Source organism: Papilio machaon, chromosome 22 (genome assembly GCF_912999745.1).
Source record: "Papilio machaon chromosome 22, ilPapMach1.1, whole genome shotgun sequence".
Lineage (NCBI taxonomy): Eukaryota > Metazoa > Arthropoda > Insecta > Lepidoptera > Papilionidae > Papilio > Papilio machaon.
Window position 1 is genome coordinate 297,516 of NC_060007.1, and position 21,945 is coordinate 319,460.

A 21,945-nucleotide genomic window follows, 5' to 3' on the forward strand; every position below is an offset into this window, starting at 1 on the left:
ATTAACTCAAACTACCTTCAGTCAAATACAAAAAAAAACAAACATAAAACGTTTAATATTTTTTTATTATAAAATAATAATAAAGTAATCAAGATACTTAGAAGATGAGATCATTTTAATTAAAATAATATTTTTTTTATATATTTCACAAATAATTTCAACATTTAAACCTATTTCCCGATACATTAGAGATATACATAAAAAAAAAAAAAATTATGGTTATACAGCATGTTTCAAAACTCGATGTCAAACTTTGAATTTTGAAACATCATGTATAAAAAAATCAGTAATATTAGTTGGCATCGAAGGAGCTGGAGGTGATGCCGGCGGAGTGCTTGAAGCGCGCCACCATGAGGTCCAGGGCGCGGAAGATCAGGTCCTTGTTGAGGTCCTTGTGACGTAGACTGGACACCGAGAGACGTACTGCAGCTGAGATAGACTCCTCGCTGAACACGTACACCTCTGACAAATATTTGTCATTATGAGCCGCTAGATGGCGTTGAGATCGTATTAGCTCACGATATAGTTGTGTCATTTAGTTTTTTTCTCCAGAACAATATAAAAACAATACTAACTTGTAATTTGTATTATAAAGTCTAGAACTAAGGTGCATAGTAAATAATGACTAGTTTAAAATACTTACCGGGGATAACCGCCACGATAGCGGCACACGTCTCTTCAACATCAAAGGGGCGCAGCTGACCACCCTTGCTGGTGAGGTCCAGCTCCTCACCGGACAGCTGCTGGAACACTACGAACACCTGCTGCCGCAGCCACGCGCTTAGCTCGTCCAGCCACGACGCCAGCAGAGATTCCGCTAGGTCTGGAATTTAGGAATTGCTGGGAACGGGAATAGCATGACCCAAATTCGATTTATAGGTACTACATAGGATAAAGTTAAATGAAAAGCAAGTTGACTAGTGTAAAAGAACAGCGCCTATAGATATCAACAACTCTAAAAGAACTGGAGATTCATGCCTTTTAGAGAAGAGTTGGCTCTCTTTCTGAAGGACTTTAAAGCTTTCATATGTTCCCATGGTAGTTGGTATACAGTTTAACGTTAGAGTTACCAGCAAAGAGTAGCGTGGCGAGGCGGAAGGCGACGTGTGAGCGACACAGGCCCGCCGCGCCCGCCACTGCGCACGCGCCGCTCCACCCCGCGCCCGCGCTGCTGCACCACTCCTCTACACACACACTGACTCTAGCTAGTGACGCACTACCTCATTTACTGGACATGTTTAGTTTGAGAACTCATCACTGAGGCACTCTTTAAGTGACCATTAAACGACCTGAATGCTGCATTTATGGCAAATAAGTTCTTTCTTTTAATGCATTTTGCGAGTTACCGAAGAAATCCTGTTGTTTATTCTTCAAAATGGTTCAATTTACTGTTACGTTGGAACTTGTCCTGAGATATTATCGGTTCTTATCTAGTTAATGTAAGTACTAAACGTATTACCGAAGTCGGCGGGCGGCACTTCGGGCGAGGGCGGAGTGGCGGGGGGCTGCAGGGGGTCCAGCGCTGAGTCCACGTGGCCCAGCGCCCGCCGCGCCCCCACCAGCCTCGCCACAGCACCCCCCACCTGCGGACACGACCCCCTTCACACAAACACATACACTCAGCTGCACCACTTGCTAACAACAGAACTTACGCTGAGGTCCGGCGAGGTGCATATATAGTGCCAGTCTCGGGGCCGAGGCGCGCCCTCGCCTTCAGCTCCCTCTGCGCCCTCCGCGCCCACAGCCGTCTTTATAGAGTTGAACACGCCCGTCACTGTACGTTGGAACAACCTGACAGACATACCAAGTTACTATAACGACCACCACACTAACATTGTGTAACAATGTAACTTACTTGTCTAAGCGCTGCATGTTGTTAGACGTTTGTCCCGGTGAGGAATTTCTCTCCATGTTCATGTCGTACTCATCTGATGAAAAGACGTCAATAAATACATTAAGCAAAGAGACGAGTGGTGTGTGTGAAGTGGTACAGACCGGCGAGGGTGGCGGTGTCGACAGGACGCGAGGAGTGATGCTGCTGCGTCCTGCCGCGAGTCTCCTCCGCGCCCTCCCACCAGATCTCTTCAGATCTACGATTATTTATTGATCAAACATAATTGGGTATCGACTGAAAAATAAATTAGATAAAAGCAACGAGTTCTGTTAATCTGACCATTTTAGGTTGGGTTTAAAAAATTTGTCTGAAAAGTCACACCTTCGACTACCCTTCCCCTTTTACAACTCAGATTAAATCTTTAGGAGTCATGCTATGTATGTGCAGTGAACCTGTACTGCGAGGTCTCAGCGCGCTGCTGCAGCAGACACCGCAACTTGGCGATGCTGGTGGACAGGTCGGCCGCCTCCTCGTACTCGGGCTCCGGGGACTCCCCCCCAGTCTCCTGTGGGGGCCAGCTGCCCGCTCGTCTACCCTGCGACACCTCAAACAATGCTTACTAAACCTGCTAAAGTTAATTAAGTATTTACTGAAAACAGACTACATCACCTGATCGTCCTCCTTTCTATTTTCTTGTATGAAAAGTTTTTTTAAACTTACCATGCTGTCCTGTGATGTCACTCGATGTTGCTTCACCAAATGTGGGACGGCACCATTTTCATCTGATTTAGTACAAAACCGATTAACGAAAAAACTTAGTGTTTTTTACAGCATAAAGTCAGCGAAATTAAATTATATTTACGTACTGTGTCCAGACGTGGTGGCAATATCCCTGTGCTCCTGTATAGGTTTCCTAACTATATCCTGCGGGGGAGAGATCTTCTCAGATGCCTTATCCTTGACCTGATGCGATGGAGATTTCTCCTGGATACCCAATAATATATAAAAAAATATACAAAAAAAAAACAGTTAACACAGTGATCGGAGCTTCATTCTATTCCTAAAATTGTGTTGTACAAAATAATACGATGTTCCGAAGCCACAAACATGTTTGATTTGCTTTATAATTATTTTTCTATTTTGTTTTACTTATTCCTACTTACTTGTGAGTCATCACTGAGTCCGGTGAAGCGCAGACCTTTCTTGATACCTGCGATGCCGAAGTCCAAAAGTCCCTCCATCATGCCGGCCGCCTCGTCCTACACACGCACTTATTCTTACACAACTTAATTCACTCTTACTATAATGTTACCACTCATATTCTCTTACATGCGTCTAGAATCAAATCTGAAGAGAAATTATAACACATCGAGAACAACATTAAAACTTTGAAAATTGAAATTTCATTCCCGTTTTCTAGCACAAATTAAGGATAAACAGAAGTAATACATGCTTTATTGGCAAGCAACATTGGTACATGCATGAAGCTAAACATATACCGTAACTGGGTTCCAATTGCGCCGATACCTGTCTGTTTTTTAAAAAGTTGAGTTGGGCGTAAGACTAGTCGATAGTTCCGAAGTGCCAAATGAAACTCTGTTCATCAAATCATGCATGATCTGTGTGAAAGCGAAGAAAGCAGAAAGTCCGTGCAGAAAGACATACACTGGAATGCTTGCGGGGCACATCTATGTGTGTGTATGGGACCTGTAGGTCTCCTATCTTGGACTTGGCGTGGTGGACCGTGCTCTGGATGTCCTTGAGGAGTTCTGCCGGCTTGGGGCTGCTTTCCTTCTTTACGGGACTCGGCTCGCTCGCTTTCTGAGGGCTGTTGTCACCACACTCTAACTCTATTGCATCTTCTTCACCTAGGATTTACATAATTTTAGAAAAGGAAAGAAATAGTAGAGAACTTAGCCCTCTACACAAAAGCAAAGATTTATATTTCGTAGCACTTTTTAGGGAGAAATGTTTTAAAGACAAAAATATGAAAAGATGATGTCATGTCAATCAAGTGGTGAGGTATTGATGAGGTAATCAAAGACAGAAAAATTATAAGAGTCCTTAAATAACTAGGTCATAAGAGTAGTTAAATTAAGATAGACACAGCAAAGAAACTTGTATGACTAAACTATTAAGTAGGTATAAAAAGACTTACCAAACCAAAAAGGCTGAGGTGATTTAGCTCTTGGTGGGTTGGGGCTACCATCAGGGTCCACATCCTGGCCCCACAGCCTGCTGAGGGTGATCTCCCCGTCCAAACTGGCCAGTAGATCCTGTCCCAGGCTGATACACTGCAGGTCCATATCTGTCTCCCAAGTCTTCATGCTTCCTGAAGAGTTTACTTTTTTATTTATTAAAAGTTTTTACATGAAAATATAGATAATGTAGGTGCATCTGCAATCTTATAACTGATTGCAAATATCTATTGGTTGCAGTCACTTTGCTATTTTGGTAATCAGCTCGGAACTTACTAATTTATTGTTTTCTCATAAAAAATCTAAGATTTACTTCATAAAGAAGGGCCCTCTAATTATGGTTCTTATATTTCTTCTGGAGATTTTGAAACAATATAAAATTATAATTAGTCTAAAGTTAAAATTAGTTTGTTGTCATTAATGTTACCTTCAATAACTCTATCATAAATCTTAACTTCATTCTTGCCCTGACGACCCCGTCTCTGTCTAAGTATTGGAGATGCTTTGATGTCCATTGGCTCTGTACTCTGAACTGCTTTCTCTTCTATGATACTCTCCATTCTCTCTTGAAACTCTTCTTTTCCTTCTTCCACACATTTTTTAGTTGGAACTGGATCTATATTTAATGAAGTAGGCTCTACATTAGAGAATAACGGATTGATTTCTGTGTATATTTCTTCAGTAGTAATAATTTCTGTTTCTTTAGATTCTTCTTGTACCAGAGGTTCAAGTTTTTCTTCATTTTTGTTGACCTTTATTATTGATAGCAACTTATCATTCAACCATATTGGATCAGCTAATGTACTATCAATAAAATTGTCTAGTTTTTTAGATAACACTCTAACAAGGATTTCTGATTGTGGGGTATCCCATAATTCCCATGGAATAAGTTCCTTTAATACAACACGGAGCAAATTTACACAATGATCAGCTGATTCATACTTCTTTTCATTAGATGGATTGGATATAGGGTGAGTTTTCTTGTACAATGACTCCACAGAGTTGGTTGGTGACTCCTCATGTCTCTTCAATGCTTTGTTATACTCTTTTAAATGGCTTGTTAGTACTGCACAGATGTCAACATAAACATCTTTAGTATCAATTTTTTCACATATCTAAAACAGTATGGATTGATATCAAATTATCACAAACATAACAAGTAACAATTGTGCAATAACTGCAACTGAACTGCAATACAGTACAATGTCACTAATCCGGCACTTCAATAGATCGGCACGTCCAATAATCCGGCACCTTCCGCCCACGCCTCCCTTTCCCTTAGCGCTTTGGTCGCACAGGTATAGAAGGGAAAGGGAGGCGTGGGCGGAGGGTGCCTGTGATTATTTCAAAACTAGTTAATTACATATGTGCCTACATGTTAATTCAATTGTTCCATAATACATTACATACATATATTCTCTCTATGATATGCTTTATTTTATTTATTGCCAATGACTTTTTCAGTATAACCCAGTAATCTGAACATTCCAATAATCCGGCACCCTCCGGTTTTTAATAGAGCCGGATTAGTGAGATTGTATTGTATAACATAATATTGCATAATGTTAAAGAATAAAACACAAACCTGAAACGTCTTGGTAATCATTTGATCCAACATTTGTTTACAAGCAAAAGGAAAGCCGATTTCAGGCGAAATATATGTCATGTACCATGACGAAACCAATTTCCTTTCCAACACTGTAGATATAATACTGAGTTCGTTTATATCATATTCTTTCGGTTCTTTACATATCTTTCTTTCAGTGCGAGGCAAAATTCCGGGTAGAAAAGAAAGTGACGGATACTTTTTAACCAATCCCTCAATATCATATTTAATTGGTTTGTTCAGATGTAACAGCCACTGAATAAATTTGAAGCTAAATAGCACGGAAATCACGAAGACTGTAATTAAATACAAATGAAACCATATTCCGGTTATAGGAGAAATATTTGTGACATAATTAAGTATTATACAAATAAGTGCGCCGCCACACGATATGATAGTTAATTCTTCTAATATATTTCTTTTCAGTAACATGATTCTTGCTTGGTTAAATAACGTACGTTCAGTAAGGAATCGGAATCCGAGCTATTGATTTTTACACATAATATTGATCGTAATCCATGTTATGGATTGAGAAAAGGAATTTGTTTATGTTTATTGGGCTTGGTCTGTCATCATTTTATTTGTCAGCTGTTGAAGACAAACAGAGAGTAAACTTGCACTGTCAAAAATAGCTTTTAATGCACAATGGCTACATTGGACTTGGCTACGTATATGGAAAAGATATATGTGGAAAAAAATATTTATTTTAGTTCTATTGAAAAACGTACTTCTCTTTTTGATGTGAAACATCTATAGGCTCATTTGTAAACCGAATTGTTGGCGTGGCGACGCTTCGCTATACTGTCGCTTCGCTGTACGGTCGCCACGCTATACTGAGATATAAACTGAGATATAAACTATATATAAACTTGACGCGCTCAAAGGTGCCTCAAGCGCTGTGCGTTAGGTGAGGACGGTTATGTTTTGGCTCGCGCGCGAAGCTTCTTCAAGTTTTGTCTCTTGCCGTGTTTGTCTTCTGTAATTTTGATATCATGGGCAGTCAGGAGGAGTCCAGTAGGTTTTTTTGATAAGTGACTGTTTTCGTTTCTTTAAACAATAAGCAGCTAGGAAAATAGCTGCAGCCGAAAATACAAAACTGTCCATTACGAATACTCCCGGACTTATGATGGCTCAGCCTGCCTCGCGAGGCGGCCACGGCGACGCGGAACAAAACTACTGAGGCTGCCGCAGGAGCCATCGCTCGCGATCCGGACACCGAGGCTGCCGCGTGAGCCTGTGCGCTAGGTGGGCACTCGGCTTACCGACAACAGATGGCTCGTGGCCGAGCCGTGCTCGGTCGAGCAAACGCGCGCCCGAGGCAGGCCAAGGCACGTCCACACCAGCCGAGGCATTGACTCACGAGGCTGCCGCGCGAGCCTGTGCGCTAGGTGGGTACGCGGCTAATAAAAGCAGTGATAACTTAGAGATCGTACGCTGGCCTCCGTGCAGGGATGAATAAAGTTCTCGATGATAATATGTATAGACCACTAACCCACGGTTGACTTTTGAGTTCTTAAACGCCCGTGTGCTGTGTGCTGCAGTGAGGTAGTTATGCTTTGTTTTCGTATACATAATAAGTAGTTTTCGTTTTTAATACTCTAAGAAACTTATCACAAATTATAATTTAATTTTTTTTTCAATAATATTGCTTATTTACGTTATTTTATAACTTTTAAACAACGATAAGATTTATACGCAAAAATCGTGATGTTGGTCTACATTAAATACTCTTTGGTGAACAGAACACTTTGATGACATTGACAACCTTTTCATTAGGCTTTGTTGACAACTATTGACAAAAACGTGTGTACGTCACGTCATTGTCACCAATTTTGTAGCATCGAATTAATTTATTAACAAAATGTAAGTGGAAATCAATTAATTATATACCTTGAAGTTATTACGATATTGAATGTTTAATTCATAAATTTATTTTTCAGGTCCAAAGTAACGTTCAAGATTACCTTGACTTCGGACCCAAAGCTGCCTTTCAAAGTGTAAGTCCTAATATACAATTCACGTAATAATTTTACCGTAGTTTTTTAAGCGTAGTTAAATGAGTTATAAAATACAAATAAAGCTATGGGCAAGTGTATCAATAGGTTGTAATCTTTGTTAACAGATGAACAGATGCTGACTACCAATGCCTGAGAATGGCTGTTGAACAATTTACAGACTTTATGAACGACTTTCTTCACCTATGTCAGTTAGACGATTGGCCCAACGATGACACATCTGAACATGAGATAAGGAATGTCTTTTTAATGGCTCAGCATGTTGTTAAATGCCTAGATATGTTACAGCAGAAGTCTGTGATTACTGAGTTTATTTCAAGTTTGAACTGTGACAATATATCTAATATTTTATTAAAGAGATGTTTAGAAGATCCACCAAAGTATATAATGAAAAAAATCATAGACTCATCATGTAAAACTAATTTAATGGATGTGGGATTTCAGTTGTATGAGGAACTATTCTCTCAAGCTAAATTAGAGGCTTGTTTGAGTGATTGCTTTTTAGAAGCTGCTTCAAAAGAAACACTATTAACAAACATATCTAAAGAATTTCCAAAGGATAGTGTATTGAAGTTAAAAAGTGAATTATTTCTCTGTGAGGTAAACAATAGTGATTATGAAGATTGCAAACCAATTATTAAGGATATGTTTAATAATAATGAATGTATACAAATATTAGTAATATGTTCATTAAATAAAGATACAAAATATATAAATGGTGTAAATAATATTAATTATATGTTTAAAGATATAATGCAGTGCAGAGATGTTAAATATAAAAGTTTTTGGAGATGTTTGTACATGTTACAAGAAAATTATTTAATGGATTTCTGTTTAGAAAATAACAATTTATATAGGTTACTATTAAAAGCTTTACTTGATTGTGGAAAGTTATTGAAGGAAAACATGTCAGCTGAATATTTTTATATAGATTTGACGTATTCCGAACTGAGAAGTATTTTACGAAAGATTTGTAAGAATGAAGAACTGAAAATGGAGTTTCTGAAACAAGTGGAGAATTCATGTGATGTAGATTTCTGGAATAATATATTGTTGTAATAATTAATTTATTGTTTATTATAACTAAATGTAATATTGACTTGCCTATAGCTTTATCAGCATGTATTATAATTTGGGTACTATGTATCAAGTAAATGTTATTATATATAATATTTTTGATTCATCATTCCAGTATATATTTCATGGTTATTCAATTGACGTTTGTACCTATACATCTTCCAACGTCAGAAACATTTATTTTAGTTTACAAAGGTATACAGGAAAATAATTTTTATCAAAGTTGCCTTAAATGGTTAAATGAACTACTTTAAAACCCTTTGATTATGAGATTGCTAACAGAAAAATTACTAATGGGTCATAGGTTTGTGGAAAAAAGAATTTTACATTGTGTTTATGTCTATTGATGGCCACTGAATATTATCTGGGCACAGGCTAAGTGTACCAGAGGCGACGCCGTTCACTGCGGTGCTGAAGTTCGCAGCGGAGGAGTTCCGCGTGGAGCCTGCCACCAGTGCTATCATTACTGATGATGGCATTGGCATCAATCCTCAGCAAACTGCCGGTATGTTTAGCTTAGTATCTTATCTTTTTATCGCCGAAATGGCGAATCGACATCCGCAATTGCAGATGTGCTACTTACCTTTGATCAATGAAGGAGTCGCACAGAAACAGAGTTTTCCCATTTCTATGCGTTTCCTCCATCATATCCGCCTCGCCTTTCCTTCCAAGGGAAAGAGGAGTAAACTTAGGCCTCGGGAACGCACACTCTCCAGACTGTATGTGGAATTCCTTCCACTACACGCCTGTCTTCTGTGTGGTTGTGGTATTGTACCCAACGAGCCGGACTATTAGTGCAACAGATGTTGTTGCTGATGTCTACCACTAAAAAGATCCCTTGATCCAGTTTCAACACCCTGTAACTTGCATAACTCAATAGACAATTTGTTATTGGTTAAAAAGGATCTTGAACAATTTGCTATCCTCGGTATTTTTAATCCATTTGCTTAATTTTGCTGATCTAAAGATCTCATTTGCATTCGGAAAACATGATCGAAATTAGGGAGAACTCGAATGAGCACAATTCGGAATTATAATTTTCGGATCTAGCTCAAAAATTGCTAATAAATATTATAATGGAAAACATTAAAACAGAAGTACTATAACTAGTTTACTAAGTACAACTTTTTTGATATAATTTTTTTATTTTGCTCAGGTAATGTATTCCTGAAGCACGGCTCCGAGCTGAGGTTAATTCCCCGAGACAGGGTCGGCAGTGCCTCTACTTAAATTATCCTAAGTACATTCCATTGGACTTAAGTGATACTAAATGAGTTGTTTTTAAGTTGTCTAATTTTGTTACGATTGTAAAATATTTTATTAAATAAAAATAAAATGCATTAAAAACATTACGAGAGGAATCAATCATGTCTAAAAAATTGTTATGTCTCATAATAAAAATTATGAATCAAGTTTCTTTTAACATAAACAAGCCCATAAAAGTAAGTAAATTGGTTTGAGCGGAGTTGAATTTGAATCCTGCATTTTACTGCAAATAATATTTATTTATAAATTTATATTTTTTTCAGAAATTTTAATATCAATAAATCGATTGTATTATTAAATGGATTAATTAAGGTTTTTTTTTCGAAAAATTATTGTGTATATATTTTTTTTATATTTTGATATAAAAAGTACTCACAAAAACTTTGGTAAAATTTATTTTATAATTACACTTATAATCTAATGGAATTACAACAAAGCAACAAGCGAATGTTCAAGTCATTACAAACAGTGGTTCAGTGACGCGAATGAAGGCTTTCTCAAACTCTACGCTTGAAAAACGATCCACAGAATCTCTGAAAAGATAAATTATGTTTAAAAACACATTGATATGATACTTTTTATGGTAAAATAAAACAAATAAAGTAATTCTTTACAACTGGCAACCCTAAAAAAAATACAAAGACATGAAGCTTGAATAAATAATTAATTATAGAATAATAAAAAAAATAAAAATTCCTGCGAGAAACAACATTGTCAAGGTTAAAAAATTCTAGTTGTATAATACCTGAGCCGTTAGTAATAACTTACCGAGCAGCTTCAATCATCTTCCTCCTGTTTTCAGTGGTCAGAGCGACCACCTCCAGTATAGCGCGAGCGTACTCCTCAGGCTCAGCGGCCAGGAAGCCTGTCCTCACCGGGGAGCTCTGGATGATGTCCAGCAGTGGTCCGCCTGATCGGTGTGCTATAGTCACCAGACCTGCCGCCATACACTCCACAACACCTACATACATACATACTTCAAATATTTGTGCACAGATTAAATCTTGCAATGTGATTTGATAGGAAATAATTAAATTCATCATCATCATCAGCTCAGTATACGTGCCCATTGAGGGGTTCGGAGCCTACCCTAAGTTAGGGATGACTAGGTCAAAGTCAACCACGCTGGTCAAGTGCGGGTTGACTTCACACAATATCTTTGAATTTCTTCTCTGATAAGATAATAATTAAATTGCCAGAAATAAAGTGCCAATAACCTAATGGTTAAAAGTATGGACTACCGATCTGTAGGTAGTGAGTTCGAATTCCGCTATTTGACTATTGTAAAAGCCATATGTATAATAATAAAATTGGAGTGTGTAAAAAAAATGTCTGTCCGCTAGGCCGCATTGTTACAGGTAATCTTGGGAACGACTGGACAGATTTAGACGAGATTTTCACTGGAAGGTAATGCACTCTGGCATATTATGAGCTACTTTTGTTATCCTGAGATAAGACGCGGGCGACCGCTAGTTAAAAATATACATATAACAAAATAATACAGACTGATGCCGAAGTGTTCGTTCCACATGGCGTGTATAGCTGCAGTGGAGGTCTGGTAGAGCTGCAGCAGGCGAGCATACGGCGCGTTCACCACGAACTGCACGCTCTCCTCCAGCGACAGGTGCCGCGCCAGGTCCTTCAGGTTCTGCACCAGCTCCTCGTCCTCACGGTTACGACAGGACCCCACCAGCACCAGTTTGATCTGAGACATCACGTCAGTGAAGTGACATCATTGTAGTATGAGACTGAGACCAACAAGGATATCTGAATAACTTGGTCACAAGTTAAATTATGATAGCGCCCTCATGCTTATGTCAAAAAAGTCACACAAGAAACGCTTTGTCATGTAACTGTCATATCATGTTTTATTTCTTTTATGTCATTGTCTATGTCCATTTAAAAAAATTCTGACAGAACTAACAGATATGGCAGCGTCTCTGTCATCGGGTCAGATATCCTTGATTCACTATAAATGTATCCTACATAAGTGTATGACATATAATTTGTTTAAAAAAAACATTTAACAGTCAAGAATAATGTTGAATGTAAATTATAATTTTGTGACAAACTCTAAATGTCATACCTTGTTCCACAACATTTCATTCTTGACGAGTAAGTTCCTCAGTTCATACATAGCTTGCAGCATCAGAGGGTGATCCTTCTCCGGCCTGAACTGTGCCACCGACAGAATCCTGATAGGATCTGACTCTTTGACCAGAGATCGCAACTTCTTAAGCTCCGATACCTGAAAATATTAAGTACCAAAATTATTCAATACCAGCTTTACTCAGTGCAGATCTAAGAAAAACAAGTAATTAAATATGCCAAATTTCATCCATCCATCCATTCAAACTTTCGCATTAATTAAATTAGATAATACTTACATCACAAGGAGGATAAACTTTATGAGTAGCGTATGGTACACCCCACACATCATTGATATGCTCTTCAGTCCAGGTACCATTCACCATCACCACATCCGCACATCGCCCAACTACTCCATACAACTGTAAAAAAAAGTCAAAATACTGCCAATGCCCAAAAGACTGACCCATTTGATGCAAGCAGTTAGATCTGTTAAGAGTATAATAGTTTTAAAGAAATCTTCGCAGCTCTTAGTTTTGCTTGGTTGCAGCGCAGAACACAATGTTAGGTATGTTAAAGAATGCATGGGGATGGCAGTGCGCATTGCACCAATGATCTTGCCCCACTAAGGTATTTGAAAAGAACTATATCTGTATTTGTTTTGGTTTAAAAAACTTAATAACTTCATACAAGAAAACTTAGTAACACTTACCCAACCGAAAATCTTGTAATAAATTAACTTCAGCCAAGTGAACAGTGGATTTCTTGCTATTAAACTTGAGTTATTGTACGTAACAATACGATGTTTGACTCTACGCATCATTGCTGCTGTAATTGTGGGATAATGGACGTAGCATATCACTGGGCATTGCGCTAGGTACCGGAAAATGGGGTATGTGAATGCAAAGCCAGTGGTGTCTATGAAGATATCTGAAAATATTGAACAATTGATTATTTGGATTAAATTGAAAATACAGAGGAGAACTACACCGTTTTGTATAAAAATTAGTAGTGTATTTTAATATTTAATACGGAAACTTTTATAAATTAATCAATAGATTGTACATAACTTTTTAGTTAAAATACAAACATTATTTACCTGGATTCAACTTCAATAGCGCTTCCATACCTAACACCATAGAGCCCAAGCTTTGCATTAATAGTGTGAAATATGAATATGTTTTAGCTTCAATCAACTTCTGCGCACTGAGTCGTACAAAATGCAGTTTCTCCGGCTCCACTTTCACATTGAACTGGTTTTGTGCTTTGTCCAGTATTGTTTTTGAATCTGCTGTCTCCACAGTGTAGATATAGATAGTTGAACTTGGAAATCTAAATGTAGTAAAGATATTGTTTATAACTATAATCTAAATATTATTAAGTATCAATCATGGTCCAATATTATTTTGATCTAATATTTTAAAATGCATTTCTTAATTTTGTATTTACTGTGGCGGATCATCCATTTCTACTGTTGCATAATTATAATTAAAAATAAAATTCGATTTCAAATGAATTATTAATTCAAAGATTTTAAAAAATAAAGTTATGATTGCATATTTACCTTGTCAATACAGCTTTGATTGCCACCCAGAGTACCCTCTCCCCGCCCCCACCTGCATTGCAGTAAGGGTGGAAGAAAGCCACATTTAACCCCTCTTTTTCTCGCCTTTGCTTTTTTCGTTCCTTAATTCTCATATACCATGATGCGAAAATAAACGCAAAGGGAATTACAACAAATGCAGAGATGAATAAAAATGCCATTATCATCACAGGTAGAACAAAGAGTAACCTGAAAATATATTTATGATAATATTATATTATATGTAACTAAAAGAAGCAAAGGAAGTTTAATGTGTGCTTTACTTTAGTTCTTGTCGTATTATGCAATTTATTGAAACATTTACAAAAAATAACATAACCTTTATCAAAAAAGGTAAAAATATTGTTTAAATTGTAATTAATTGAAAAGATATATTAATTATTCAAAAAAATAAAAATAACTTACGTGAATAATATCAAAAACATTTTGTTGCTAGTAATTTTCTGGTAATTAAATTTAATTGAAAAGAAAGAAGAGAATTAACGTTAAACGATTCTAATTATATTATTGTTACATGAAATATAATTTTAAGTTTGGTTCTTCACACATTTTTAATTATTAAATTAATCACCACCCCACGTAAACACCGGCCGCCATAGACAAATTGACGTCTCCATATTCATTTTTCTCTATAAAATGTCAAGAAGTTGAATGTAACAAAACGTTCAGCCAAAGCGCATAGACAATTGAAACTTACAAGGTTTAAATAAAAAATCTGAGGGTCTATAAATAAATTACATTTGTTAGTTCTTATTTGATAATTACCGTGATACACATTAAATTCCGTTCCGTTCCGTGATTAAATTATACAACTAAGCTAACTGTTCCTTAAGGGATTTTACTACAAGGGTATACATTTTTCATTTTCAATTTATTTGTAGGTTTTTGTATTTAAGTATGTTGGCAAATATGGAAAAATAAAAGTCGACTTACAAGAACATTTTTTAATTTTATCACGTTACTCTTACACTTCTATTCTTTAAATAATTCAGTACACAAATTGATTTATTATATAAATATATTGAAAGTATATTTTTTCACATTCCACAATGTGAAAAAAGAATAGTAAAAAAAACAATGAAATTGTTATACTTGTGTACAACATAATTTTTTTAACAATTACTATTAGTAATAAAGGGATGCAAAATATTTTTAATTATACAATGTATATGAACATAAACATAATGCATATTGCGATACAATCACTCAAAAAAATAAACATTTCATAATTGTGAAGAGGTTCACACAAATTATTAAACAAAGTTATGAATGTGACCGACATAATTTTCATTTCATCTTAAATATAAAGTCCAAATTAGCATGACCACGTTAGCGATAAATGGCAACTGAGTTTTGAGCCTTAACTGAATACAATAAAGTTTAAATTAGCATCGCTTAAGGTACAGGCTCATCTGTGACCTCTGCCGCCAGGTCCGCGAATTTCGCCACATAGTCCATACTGGATTCCGCCATAAGCGACTGTATCTGAGAGTCCACCTGGAAAATCAAACTTGTTTTATTTTTTGTAACGACAGAATGTGAAATCCGTTAGTTTATAAACGAACTTAGCCTATTATTGTGCTTATCTGGTCTGTCAAGAGAGGCGCTACTATCGCGGTAAAATGACAAGTTTTTTGACATTAAAAGATGGGAGTTATGAGTTATTTAGTAATTAGGGGTGTGTCCGTACAGGTGGTGGGTGTGGCTCGTCACCCTCCAGATGTCCTAGGAAGCTGCTGAGAGAGAAGTCCTGAACGGCGCCCTCCATCCAACCATCGGCGTGCAGAAGTCGCGACGGTGACAAAGACATGGACTCCGATGGCAGAAAGTCTGGAACAGAAGAACAACTTTACTTGTATACATATTGTCGTCCCTCACATCTATATCTATATATATAAAAGAAAGTCGCGTTAGTTACACTATTTATAACAAAAGAACGGCTGAATCGATTTGACTGAAAATTGGTGGGCAGGTAGCTTAGAACCAGGAAACGGACATGGGATAATTTTTACCCCGTTTTCTATTATTTATTCCGCGCGGACGGAGTCGCGGGTAAAAGCTAGTTCTTAATGAAAATGTCAGAGATAGTAATAGAGTATGTATACAAGTGTATATATACAATAGAAATAAAACTATGGCATTCTATCTTGATAGAGAGAGAGAGAGAGAGCGTGTGAGCAGATGAGGAAGAGAAAGGAGGATTGGGAGGGGAGGACGACAGAGAAAGAAAGATATTCCTGAATAATATTTAACATTATACTCACGAGCGATGTCAGTATTCTTCATATTATCTTGATTCTGGTGATCCTCGTTGGTTGTGGTGACATGTTTCTCAGTGTGAGGGTCCAGAGGTTTGGAGACTTCAGTTTCTGTTACATCTATCTTATATTCTTTGACATCATCAGTTTCTTTTATATCTTCATCTGTAAATAATAAAGTAAAAGAATGATTTGGTCTTTCGGTAATCATAATCCTTGGTAACTTTGCATATTCTGAGTTAAAAGTTGGTTATTTACCTTCCTGTTCGTGGTCATCAGCACCGTTTCCTGGCAGCGGAGTGATGGGAATGCGTCTATCACCGTCGTGGAAGAAGAACTGTCCATTGGACTCACTCAGCACGTAGAAGAATGAGAGACTGGAATATAAAGACGCGGTATAATATGTTATATGTATAATATGAATATATTCACTGTATAATATTACCAGCTGTCGCCCGCGACTTCGCCTGCGTGGAATTTAAAAATTTCATCATGACCCGTTGAGATTTTCTACAGATACCTTCAAACAAACATTCCTTCATCCATATATTCGCATTTATAATCTTAGTAAGTTATAGGAACACAGTTAAACATCAAAAGTAAAAGCTAAGACTAGGAATAGTCTTTGAATATCAGCCATTTAAACCATATTAAATCTAGTTTGAATTAGTTTTTAATCCTTCGAGTCGGATCTCAAAATTATACACAAAATTTACATTTATATTGAATCTGATAATAAAATAGACAACTCACTCAGATGTAGATGTGGGGGGTGGCTTGGGCAGTATTTTGGGTGGCGCCGGCGGAGAATTGGGTACAATGTTCATCGGGATGAGATCTGTGGATAATCAAAAAGTTTTATCGCCGCACAGTGATTAATAGAGACCGTTAGTGTCGTAGAATATTTGAATATTGAGTGTTGTTTTAGCAGCCATTTGTCTATGAGTGCGATAATTAGTTTTGATTTGTGTACTAGTTTTGTAGATACTGACTGCTGGGTTGAGGCAGCTTGGGCAGCAGTGGCAGCAGACGCTGCACGACGACGCGGCGCGCCGGACCACGCGGTCTTCCGCGTCTCCAGCGCGGTAGACCCTCCAGGTTCACAGGACGACGAGCCTGCAGGTAAACAACAACTGGAACACTGCTTTTTAAAATGTCCTATTTCATAATTTTACGATTGCGTTTGCCTAAAACTTTAAGGTTTATAATACCTTGTGTGCCGACCTCATGTGAGTGGGAAAAGTCCAGGGACATGATGATTGCGTTTCCCTATCTTTAATCGAAGAAGGAGAAAACGCACAGAAAGTGAATATTTTCTTTTCCTATGCATACCCTCCTTCATCCAATTCTTTCCCTTCCCATCCATTCCTCACAAGAAAAGAGTGAGAAGAAAGAAGACTAATATGATTCCTCTGGCACGCAACTCATCAGACTGTTGGCAGAATAGCTTCTACATGAGATCTGTATTCTGTGTGTTGGTGGTATTTCACCAGGAGAAGCCCAATCATGCAACAGATATTGTTGCTGGTATCTACCACTGTTTTACATGATGAAGTAGACACATTGGTAGGAGATATATAAATAATGTGAAGAAGTATCTCACATCAGTGTCAGTGTGAGGTGCAGGACGTGGCGCGATGGGTGTGGGCTGTCGGAAGACGGGAGTGCTGGTCGCAGACACCGCCGTATTCGTGTTGCCCGTCGCAGTCTTCTGCTAAAGTATACACATATCTCTAAATTATGTACAGTCAGCTGAATAGTGGCAGTCTAGATATTCAAATACATAGGAACACCTAAAGTGATCAATTATATAAGTACAACCAAAGTTATCAAATTAATTGAAGCATCCACTCTGCTCAAAAACATCGGAGCGTTCACATCGTCATATACATTTCAACATTCAAAGTGCCCATAATTATAGTAACAGACATAGCGTCAATAGTAACGAAGCATCCAAAGTATGCAGAAATATCGTAACATTAGACAAAATTGAACTCTATCTTTATTTCCTTAAGATACACTTTGAAATATACTACTTCTGATAAATTAATTTGACATTTTATATCAAAACATTTTTCTACTATTTACTAGAAGTTTACGTCCCGCATGACAGATACTAGATAGATAAATTAATATCAAATTTTAGTATGTCACCATATATGTCAGTTCGGCCTTATGGCCTTATGTTTTTACGCAGAGTGGATGCTTCAATTAATTTAACGACTTTGGTTGTACTTATAAAATTGATCACTTTAGGAGTTCCTATATATTTGAACATTTTGACTGCAACTATATTTATGAAGCTGACTGTACATTTATCATACTAAATTCAAACTAAAGGAAGAAATAAAACTACTATAGAAGAGTTTTGTAAGATTTCTAGTAAACTATTAATACCTGTTTCCGTTGTGCCTGCGCACACACGTGGCCGCATGCGCAGCGCGGGGCGGCCGTGTTGGCCAGCGGGTTGCCCGCCAGCGCTAACAGACGCTTCAAACTGAAACATAAATAACATCGTGATTAAGTGTTCATGTTTCATATTAAGAAATAGATTTCATAAATAGAATGTATGTATGTATGTATGTACCGGTCACTCATGAGAGCAAAGCCGTCGTGTTGCGAATGTTGCGGATGCTGCGGCCGGTTGATCAGTTTTGAGAGTAGCTTGAGTGTTGAGGCCGCGCCCGCAGACTTGTGCTCCGGGGACGCTTGTTGCTCATCTGACAATTTTACACTTTTAGTAACTTAATAATTCTAGACATTTATACGATTTAAAAATGTCAATTTCTAGAAATATAATAAAATAAATAAATCTGACTTTTCCTCTCATCTCCTGACATGCCATCGTTGCTGTCCTGACTGAATGTGTGCTTCGGCGAGAATATATCTGTGTCACTTTCTCTCGCCTTCTCTTTCTCATCTTCTATCTCAACTCCTTTCTCTTTCTTGACTGTATGTTTGTCCTTGTCCGAATTGACTGTTATTATTTCCGTATCTGCATGCTTTTGTGATTTCTGTAATGGTTGAGGCAATGGAGGGGTAGGTTCCGCCCACCAGTAGTCCAGTTCTAATCTGGACCGGGAACCGAACTAAAAGCGAAAAAAAAGATGCATTTTCTTAATTTATACTAGTTTTCCTGGCAAATAACGTTTTCTTTTTTAAACCACTCTCATCAGAAAGCTTCTTTGCATCATATTTTTTATAACGTCATTTTTCAAAGATGATTATTAAAACTTAAATTAAGGTTAAAAATAAAATAAGTCTGTTAGTTAAACAACACTTAAAGAGTGTAAAAACCTCTTACCATAAGATACAAATCACCTATAGTCAAATCCCCGGCATCGTAAATACTCCAACCAGTTCGAATCTGCTTTATAGCTGTCTCCACATCCACGTCTGTCTTCTGTTCTTCTTCTGTCTTCTGTTGATCTTGTTCGTTCTTTGCCTCTTCGTTCTCTTTACCTAGCACGAGAGTGTACACTCTACCGCCACGTTTCTTTGGACGAATACGGAATTTTACCTGAGACATAGTTGTCTATTAAAAAAAAAAACAAAAAAAACATGTAATATAAAAATGAATTAATTATTAGCTTTTGATATTAAATTTTGTGAATCTATAAGTTACCTTTAAGTTTTTAAATTTCCTCCCTTTCCCGCTTTTATCATTTTTACCATCACTTTCATTATCCGTGTCACTTTTGTTAAATTTCTCGTCATCTTCCATCTCAGAAAAACTATCCTTTTCCCTTTCAGACATATCTTTGTCCCTCTCTGGTTCTTTTTCTTCTTCTTCGGCCGTCTCCTCAGATTTAACTTCTTTATCATCTTCTATGTTTGCCTTTTCTTCTTCTTCAGGTTGCTTGATGGTTTTATAATTGGCCATCAGCTCGATACCGTCTATAGCCGTTTCGTCAATGTGTACAATTTTCTGCTCAATCTCCTCCGCTTTGATCTTTTTGTTATCTATTTCTTTCTCTGAAACGCTGTCTTTTCGTTGACGTTTCGGAGTTCTTATTTTTGCTGAATCAAAAACAAATAAACAACTTTAGCCTAATAATTCAAACACCAATGAGATTATAGATAATCATCTTACCAGTACCATCTTTGTCCTGCATCAATGTGCCCATGCGCTCTAGGTAAGAGGAGAAGCAGATCTTCTGGCTCGATAGACTCTCGCTGGGACTGACTACAGGCAGGTGGATCTCAGCGCCTGGCCGAGGGCCCACATGGAGTGCTAGTTTCTTTTCACGCTGATGTTCTAGAAGATTATAAGAAGATCACTACAAAAGACTAAATCGTGAGTTAACTAGTGCTTGACTACAAATAGTCATAGGTAGTCCAAACATAGTACTCCCTAGTTGGAGAAAAGGTTATATACCTTGTACAATAATTCTGTCAGTCTGTAAGTTGAGGTGACTCTCCAGATCTTCGTGTTTAACATCACCAAACGGTATACGGTCCGCATCGTCCTCTTCCTTGCTTATATCCTCTGGTAATTTAATTACGCCGTTCTCAGATATACCGTCTTCTTTGTGATCGGCCTAATCAATTATTTAAGGTAGATTACTAAAATGTTGAACCAACGCGAAAGTAGTATGTATTTTGTGTTTTGTGAGTTTAGAAGCATAGTTATAAATTAATAAAGGATACAAGTCGCCACCGTTTGTGCAGCGCACGGAGCAGCGCGTGCAGGCGCGTGCGCAGCGGCAGCGTGGCGACGGCGCGCGGGTTGTGCGCGGCCGCCTGCACGCGCGCCCAGCCCGCCGCGCACCGCGCGCGCAGCCACACTGTCGCACGCGAACACACGCGCGCACCGCACGCACGCTCTATGCGGTCAATCGAAGTTTACACGATTACATTTTAGTTGAAGTTGACAGAAATTGATGGTACACCAATCTGACCCGAAGGACCATTTGCACTTTTCAAGCACGTTACTTACCTGCGATGTGGTTGAGCCTGCGCAGGGCGCGACACATGGGCGTGCGCACCCGCAGCGTGCGACCGCGCGCGCGCACCGCCATGCTGCCGCCGCGCACCATCTCCCCCAGCCGCGCGCACGTCTTCTCGTTCACCGACGTCAGCTTGCGACGCAGCTCGCCGTAGTTTATTAGTGCGTACAGCTCTTGGGCCACTTTCTTTACGTCTGAAAGAAAATTATTCTATAACTATTGTAGAGATGACATGCAAAGCAAATAATAACACAATTTACTTACTCTCATCAAATTGTACATGCTTGGAGAGCTTGTGCCAGGTCCTATAGTAGAAATGGCTGACTTGTGTCTTAGTCTTGAGGTTGGCGTCCGGCATTCCCTTCTTCTTCATTTTGGCGCGGATGTACGAGGTGATCGCATCGAAGTCTTTGCCATACTCGTTCAGGGCTTCAAAGAACAGGCTCTTTTCATCCGCGGACCAGAGCGCTTTGGGCATACGTTGCTTCACGGTAGGGAAGGGCGGTGGCTCTTTATCGACGTCTTTGTTTGGTGTTTCACATTCTGAAATTTCTGGAAAAAATCGCCAGAAAATCGATTAGTATCTTTTGAAGGCGTTCACTCGTCGTCCACCCATGGAGACCGTGCTTTAGCCGCGGTAAGATGCTACCGTAGCAATAATGAGTTTTGATCTTGCCTCTTTTATCTGCGGGCGGTTCGAGTCTCAGTTTCTTGATGACTCTGGCGCTGATACGCTGCTGCTGCACGGTGGTCACTGATCCCAGCAGTTCAGTCCGTTCGCCCTCCGCCGCTGCATCTGGCACCACTATGGGTGGTATCATTGCTACCTCTTTAATGAGCACCTGGAAAAATGTTACTAAAATAAATATATGAAGTGGTCAATCGCCGATCTTTTACAGACCCTTTAACACATTTCTGTTCATAGAAGTTAAAGAATTGAAAAAGTGACATTGTAAGTAAACAAAACAAAGAGATATCAGACAAAGGCGTCTGATAACCTAGTTTAATTAAACAATAATTGTCCACGGTGCAATCAGAGATGGTATAGAAA

At 38.2% G+C, this 21,945-nt stretch overlaps 4 protein-coding genes across 10 annotated transcripts; 1 reads left to right on the plus strand and 3 right to left on the minus strand.

Annotated features, from left to right (window-relative positions):
* Window positions 1–264: 264 nt before the first annotated feature.
* LOC106715100 lies at window positions 265–6,279 on the minus strand. 7 transcript variants are annotated; one of them, XM_045683480.1, is made up of 15 exons: window positions 5,618–6,279; window positions 4,460–5,147; window positions 3,993–4,166; window positions 3,542–3,702; window positions 2,998–3,093; window positions 2,701–2,818; window positions 2,555–2,616; window positions 2,287–2,438; window positions 1,996–2,090; window positions 1,856–1,928; window positions 1,653–1,791; window positions 1,460–1,583; window positions 1,071–1,184; window positions 644–823; window positions 265–462 (listed from the first exon to the last, which is right to left on the minus strand). In XM_045683480.1, exons 1-15 carry the CDS (start codon window positions 6,068–6,070, stop codon window positions 293–295), a joined length of 2,799 nt encoding a protein of 932 aa, XP_045539436.1. In that variant the 5' UTR covers window positions 6,071–6,279; the 3' UTR covers window positions 265–292. The 7 variants fall into 7 exon arrangements, with proteins under 7 accessions (XP_045539436.1, XP_045539435.1, XP_045539434.1 ...); XM_045683479.1 differs by having other exon boundaries at window positions 2,293–2,429; window positions 3,500–3,702; XM_045683478.1 differs by having other exon boundaries at window positions 2,287–2,429; window positions 3,500–3,702.
* A 1,122-nt stretch (window positions 6,280–7,401) lies between these two features.
* Window positions 7,402–10,084, plus strand: LOC106715121 (ubiquitin-fold modifier 1). Its single transcript, XM_014508345.2, has 4 exons — window positions 7,402–7,501; window positions 7,579–7,635; window positions 9,105–9,235; window positions 9,887–10,084. Coding segments are annotated over exons 1-4 (264 nt in total). The 5' UTR covers window positions 7,402–7,499; the 3' UTR covers window positions 9,961–10,084.
* Window positions 10,085–10,388: 304 nt separating this feature from the next.
* Window positions 10,389–14,128, minus strand: LOC106715098 (GDP-Man:Man(3)GlcNAc(2)-PP-Dol alpha-1,2-mannosyltransferase). The gene is made up of 9 exons (XM_045683551.1): window positions 14,093–14,128; window positions 13,649–13,876; window positions 13,184–13,416; window positions 12,797–13,014; window positions 12,384–12,506; window positions 12,083–12,244; window positions 11,503–11,701; window positions 10,765–10,957; window positions 10,389–10,529 (listed from the first exon to the last, which is right to left on the minus strand). Exons 1-9 carry the CDS (start codon window positions 14,110–14,112, stop codon window positions 10,448–10,450), a joined length of 1,458 nt encoding a protein of 485 aa, XP_045539507.1. The 5' UTR covers window positions 14,113–14,128; the 3' UTR covers window positions 10,389–10,447.
* An 810-nt stretch (window positions 14,129–14,938) lies between these two features.
* Window positions 14,939–21,732, minus strand: LOC106715097 (protein cramped). The gene is made up of 18 exons (XM_045683506.1): window positions 21,571–21,732; window positions 21,159–21,446; window positions 20,885–21,088; window positions 20,596–20,771; window positions 20,324–20,486; window positions 20,039–20,203; window positions 19,571–19,965; window positions 19,250–19,465; window positions 18,764–19,034; window positions 18,533–18,665; window positions 18,343–18,442; window positions 17,549–17,656; window positions 16,938–17,061; window positions 16,699–16,783; window positions 16,204–16,322; window positions 15,952–16,110; window positions 15,378–15,517; window positions 14,939–15,184 (listed from the first exon to the last, which is right to left on the minus strand). The coding sequence occupies exons 1-18, from the start codon at window positions 21,713–21,715 to the stop codon at window positions 15,083–15,085; spliced, it is 3,093 nt and encodes a 1,030-aa protein (XP_045539462.1). The 5' UTR covers window positions 21,716–21,732; the 3' UTR covers window positions 14,939–15,082.
* Between the last annotated feature and the right edge of the window lie 213 nt (window positions 21,733–21,945).

Bases quoted from the DNA above. Each gene is read 5' to 3' on its own strand.
- LOC106715100 (XM_045683476.1), bottom strand. From the start codon at position 6,070: ATGTTACTGAAAAGAAATATATTAGAAGAATTAACTATCATATCGTGT. The intron at 2,091-2,286 runs GTTCACTGCACA...AAATAATCGTAG, and splicing joins GCTGAGACCTCGCAGTACAG to ATCTGAAGAGATCTGGTGGG. The intron at 1,929-1,995 runs GTCTGTACCACT...TCTTTTCATCAG, and splicing joins CGACACCGCCACCCTCGCCG to ATGAGTACGACATGAACATG.
- LOC106715121 (XM_014508345.2), top strand. The intron at 7,636-9,104 runs GTAAGTCCTAAT...ATCTGGGCACAG, and splicing joins CCAAAGCTGCCTTTCAAAGT to GCTAAGTGTACCAGAGGCGA. The intron at 9,236-9,886 runs GTATGTTTAGCT...TATTTTGCTCAG, and splicing joins CAATCCTCAGCAAACTGCCG to GTAATGTATTCCTGAAGCAC.
- LOC106715098 (XM_045683551.1), bottom strand. From the start codon at position 14,112: ATGTTTTTGATATTATTCAC. The intron at 13,015-13,183 runs GTAAATAATGTT...CAATATTTTCAG, and splicing joins GCTATTGAAGTTGAATCCAG to ATATCTTCATAGACACCACT. The intron at 12,507-12,796 runs GTAAGTGTTACT...TTTTTTTTACAG, and splicing joins ATTACAAGATTTTCGGTTGG to TTGTATGGAGTAGTTGGGCG.
- LOC106715097 (XM_045683506.1), bottom strand. From the start codon at position 21,715: ATGATACCACCCATAGTGGTGCCAGATGCAGCGGCGGAGGGCGAACGG. The intron at 18,666-18,763 runs GTCAGATTTATT...TAAAATTGTCAG, and splicing joins GTCAGGAGATGAGAGGAAAA to ATGAGCAACAAGCGTCCCCG. The intron at 17,062-17,548 runs GTGAGATACTTC...GTTTACCTGCAG, and splicing joins CACCTCACACTGACACTGAT to GCTCGTCGTCCTGTGAACCT.